Source organism: Oncorhynchus masou, chromosome 24 (genome assembly GCF_036934945.1).
Source record: "Oncorhynchus masou masou isolate Uvic2021 chromosome 24, UVic_Omas_1.1, whole genome shotgun sequence".
Taxonomy (NCBI): Eukaryota; Metazoa; Chordata; class Actinopteri; order Salmoniformes; family Salmonidae; genus Oncorhynchus; species Oncorhynchus masou.
Window position 1 is genome coordinate 98881033 of NC_088235.1, and position 5073 is coordinate 98886105.

Genomic DNA, 5073 nt, shown 5'->3' on the forward strand with positions numbered 1-5073 from the left:
GCAATCTTACAAGTCATTGCATTGCATGATGACATATTGCTTCGTGATGACACAAGGAGAGCCCTGGTCAAAACTAGAGCTAGTGCACTGTAAGGCTAATAGGAACTCATTTGGGATACAGACCTTGTTTAACAGTAGTGCGCTATAAAGGGAATAGGTTGCCATTTGGGACCCCCTTTGTCCACCATTACAGTCATGGTTGGTATCCTCAGTTCACCCCCTCTATGCATTGCTCACCATCTCTGGCCCTTGGCGGTCACCCCTGAGAACATTCCCTAGCGTGACCAATTCCTAGTTTTAATATTGGCCTCTCCACTTTCAGCCTCCTAAATGAACAATACAGTCATCCACCAATGCCAGGTCTGTTGCCCTGTGACATAGGGTGTGAGTGTAAGTAACATGGTTATCTATTTGTGACCCTACTCTCTAGCACTGTCCACAGTACCCCTGTGGTGTGCAAAGAGCAGTCTCTCACTCTCTCTCTCTCTTTGTCTCTCTCTCTCTTACGCACTCACTCACACGTGCGCGCGCGCGGGACCCGGGACGTGTCTCTGGCCATGTCAGTGCAACCTCGTTCCGCACGGTCTATTATTAACACCGGAAAGGAAACGGGTAACTACAATGGTACTCCTCCGGTCAGCTCCGGCGCCGTGGAGACCAAAATGGGGCTTCCGGGAGTGGAGGTCGCATTCCACGGTCGGCGACACGCTGCCGTGCATCCCACTGGTTGAATCAACCAAATTACGTTGAATAACGTGGAATGGAGGTTGGATTGAAGTATGTGCTTATTGGGGTGACTCAGAAAAAAAGTACTGAACACCGTGACCCCCATTTGCGCCGTATTATCTGCGCGGTGCATGTCTTCTCATGTTCAATTAGTGCTGGACATGTACAGTAGCCTACTAGGTGCAGCCCCGGCAGGCTAACCGGCGTAATCAGCAGTCATTATTCGTTTTTGCTGGAAGTTGTGTAAGAAGTTTGAAAGGATATTTAAAAAAATAAAAAATAAACTCATGAATAGCAGGCATTGTACCACACTGGCGGTGAAACAGGTCTTCACTTCTTTGCGGGGCTAAACTGCTTCCGTTCAGAATCAGACTACTAAATACAACGATATAGCATGTATTTTTCTACTACAAAATCTATATAGTTTTAATCCTACTATAATGGTGGAACTTCAAATAGACGGTGATCAATTCCTGATGGGCTATATAGACTGACAGGGATGACAGAATGTTGAAACTCGGTTATACCTTTTCCTCACTTGCAATACCAAACGGTGATGTCGTCACACTGTCACTAGTTGATGTTGTGCATACAGAGAGCGCGACGTGCGAGCACAGTCTGTTCCAAAATAAATACGATATTGTGTTTTGCGTGTTGTATTCAAATGAGGTCTCTGACTGGACATATGAGGGCCAATCAGAAGCCGTCGGATCATTACACCTTCTTTTTAGAAGTCATTCATAATGTAGATGCGTCAAACGTTTTACAATGACCAGGGTATAAATAAGGCTGCGCGCAACGAGTAGTCATTTTTCCAAAATCAAAGGAAAGAAACTAAGGAACAGGAACGAATCGTTTTTTTTCTAACTCTCCTTACCTTTGATAAACTACTATTCTTCCTTATTCCAGTCTCTCCTTATACCATGAGTGGATTATTTCACAGAAATGTATTGGTGGCAGCAGCTTTATGCTGCTCTGTGCTGGTCCGGTCTGTCCTGGGGTCCCCGGTGTTAGCGCAAGAGCCGATCCGATGCGCCCCGTGCTCACCGGAGAAGCTGAGCGAGTGTCCAGCGGTGGCGCCCGGCTGTGCGGAGGTTCTGCGGGAGCCTGGTTGTGGATGCTGCCTCGCTTGCGCCCTGAAGACGGGGGATCTGTGCGGAATCTACACGGCGCCATGCGGGTCCGGACTGAGGTGCACCCCGAGACCCGGCGACCTCCGGCCGCTGCACTCCCTCACTCGCGGCCAGGCTGTGTGCACTGAGATCCCCGAGCCCGAGAGCAGCTCTGTGTCCCAAAACCCCGGTATGTAACCCCTAATTGCTAAATGTTTTGGCTATAGCTAGATTATAAATAGCATATATGCAATATATATATGTCTATAATTGACATACGCTAATAATAACATATATTTGAAAAAGCCTATTAGCCTAATAATATGGATAATTATATCATTTGCAAATGTACTTGTGCATAAGTGCAATCAAGATTGTGATTTCTACTGGCTTTTCCCCTTCTTGACACTCATTCCCTCTTTTCTCCAGACCAAGGAGCGGCGGACAATGCCGAGACAGAGAACACTGCCATGGTATCAGACTCCGGCTCCAGCCTCTATCTCCACGGCCACAGCAAGCCCTTCGATCCCCGGGCCGCCGCGGACGCGCTGGAGAGCATGAAAGCCAAAGTTAACGCAATCCGAAAGAAATTGGTGGAGCAGGTGAGCACTCACGGAAAATGTACTAACCGTTTTGCAATTATAATTTAACGTTTTTAAAACTTTTGGAGAGTCAATTGACGGTTGGGTTGTGGGTAGTAGCATCATACCACAAGGGGGCGCTCGAGTGACTTTGAAGTGTGTGTGTGTGTGTGTGCACGTGCGTGTGGGTGCGGGTGTGTGTGTGCATTAGCCTACCTTATGACCTATCATGGAACAATTTTACAAAATACCAGTGTTTTTCCACAACAGGCCTTGACTGTGTGGGTTGATTGGATAGAACAGCAACCTTTGATGACTAGTGAGAAGGCAGTGCTCTACTCTATCTAGCAGCACGACTTTGATAGCATGCCCTTAGACAGGTAGGGTCAGGTCTCCCATGTAGCCCCTTTAGAGACAGATTTAGAAGCAAGTGAAGATGAATAAAACACTTAAAATATGTCTACACAGTACACAGAAATACACTTAAAACTCATTATCTCTCTCTTTCCCTCTCCTCCCAGGGTCCCTGTCATGTGGAGTTACAGAGAGCTCTGGAGAAGATCGCTAAGTCACAACAGAAGCTAGGAGACAAACTCATCAGGTTCTATCTGCCAAACTGTGACAAACACGGACTCTACAAAGCCAAACAGGTAGACACACTGTGTGTGTGTGTGTGTGTGTGTGTGTGTGTGTGTGTGTGTGTGTGTGTGTGTGTGTGTGTGTGTGTGTGTGTGTGTGTGTGTGAGCATGTGTGTGTGTGTGTGTGAGCATGTGCACTTGGGTTATGTGCCCGATTCATGACTCCTGTCAGCGTGAAGGAATCTCACCTGGTTGTGTGTGTCCAACCACAGCTCCAGAAAGAATCATGTGTGTTCAGGCAGAGATTTGTACAGCACTGCTTACACCTTGGAGAACATTCAGCTAGTTTCACTCTAGTGTCATCCCCTTGGCGCGGCATGACTATACACGCATGTGTGCCTTTCCGTGTGTGTGCCTGTACACACGTTTGTCTTGGAATGGGTGTATGTTTGCCACATGAGGTGCGGCTGCACACAGATGAAGGTCATAGCATATCTGAACAGGTGTGTTAGGTGGAGGTGTGTTACGGTGTGTAAAAAAAAACAGGCATTCTAATTTCTCTTTTTCTCTCTTTCTCCTTCTCTCTCGCAGTGTGAGTCATCTCTTGATGGACAGAAAGGCAGGTGTTGGTGTGTGTCCTTCTGGAACGGAAAGAAGATTCTGGGATCCACTGATCTGGAGGAAGATGCTGAGTGCGCTTATGAGATCAACCACTGATGCAGAACACGCACACATGCACGTGCACACACACACACACACACACACTAAACCACTGATTTTATTTCAATACCTGTTATTTATTAATTGTAAATGGTGGTGTTTGATATTCAGGTACACACTGTCATTGTTAATATTTTCATGCATTTACTTAAACTCTACAGCCTTATTTATTTCACACTATGTATCTCTTCATTTTGTTATTTTTATGTTAAGAATATTTATATAATTTTGCCTTATTGTTATTAGTGTTGTTATCATTATTATTATTATTATATGTGTATTTTTATCAGTGTATGATGTGCACATATGTATCTATGCCCTGAGTTACTCCATATTGCCGAGTTGATCTCGCTCTGGTCTTTCGGAGTTTGTCTGCTGGTTTACTTTTTAAAACGAACCAAACAAGAACAAAAGCACTGTGTGACCAAAATGTCTTTTAGAAGGATTTCTAATTGTTATTATGTTACTTTTCATTGTTTTTCATGTTCAGTGCCATGGTTTATTTGTTGTTGTTTTTTCTGATATGATTCATAGATGATGACACTCAACTACATAAGTGAATGCAGAAAACAACTAATTTGGGCATACTTACCTTCTAAGAAACTCAATATCCTATGGTCCTGTGGGGTTTGCAGAATTGCATGATGGGTAATGCTCCTGTATTGCCCCTGTTCTGACGGGTATCTACCTTGACCTACCTCCTGGTGCTTGTTTGTCTCTGCTGACTGTCTGTCTTCATTATTTTGATACATCCTCCTGTCAAAGAGGACTTTTATTTGACTTTACTGACTGGCATCACCGTTCTTTATCTGACCATGAACGCATTATGACCACAAAGAACAAATTGTTGTCGTTTGACTGTGTGGTTTGACCGTGTTTGATTTGTGATGTGCGTGCTCTGTCTACATGCTGCTGTTGGAGAGAGAGAGAGAGAGAGAGAGAGAAGGAAAGAGAGAGAAAGAAAGAGCAAGAAGGAAAAGAGAGAGAGAGAAAGTGTGAGAGAGAGAGAGAGAAAGATGTTCTTTTTAATCCAAAGTGACCGACTGCTCACTCCTGTGTATGGACACTTTTGTAATTGAGTTGTATTGTAAAAAATAAAAAAAATGAAATATTTAATAAAAACATTTAACCTCAAATATGTTAACTTGTTCATCTTGGACATAAGCCTTTGGGCTTTATTGCATTTTTTTAATCAATCATTTCTTATGTACAGTTGAAGTCGGAAGTCGATATACACTTAGGTTGGAGTCATTAATTAAAACTCATTTTTCAACCACTCCACAAATTTAGTTTTGGAAAGTTGGTTAGGACATCTACTTTGTGTATGACACAAGTAATTTTTCCAACAATTGTTT

General features: G+C 43.9%; 1 protein-coding gene across 1 annotated transcript; it reads left to right on the forward strand.

Moving 5' to 3' along the window:
* Positions 1 to 1496: 1496 nt before the first annotated feature.
* On the forward strand, positions 1497 to 4854 carry igfbp1a (insulin-like growth factor binding protein 1a). The gene is made up of 4 exons (XM_064935832.1): positions 1497 to 2028; positions 2268 to 2440; positions 2941 to 3069; positions 3590 to 4854. Exons 1-4 carry the CDS (start codon positions 1650 to 1652, stop codon positions 3713 to 3715), a joined length of 807 nt encoding a protein of 268 aa, XP_064791904.1. The 5' UTR covers positions 1497 to 1649; the 3' UTR covers positions 3716 to 4854.
* The last annotated feature ends 219 nt before the right edge of the window (positions 4855 to 5073 follow it).

Coding starts and splice junctions, on each gene's coding strand:
- igfbp1a (XM_064935832.1), top strand. CDS start 1,650: ATGAGTGGATTATTTCACAGAAATGTATTGGTGGCAGCAGCTTTATGC. Junction 2,441..2,940: donor GAAAGAAATTGGTGGAGCAG/GTGAGCACTCAC, acceptor CTCTCCTCCCAG/GGTCCCTGTCATGTGGAGTT. Junction 3,070..3,589: donor GACTCTACAAAGCCAAACAG/GTAGACACACTG, acceptor TCTCTCTCGCAG/TGTGAGTCATCTCTTGATGG.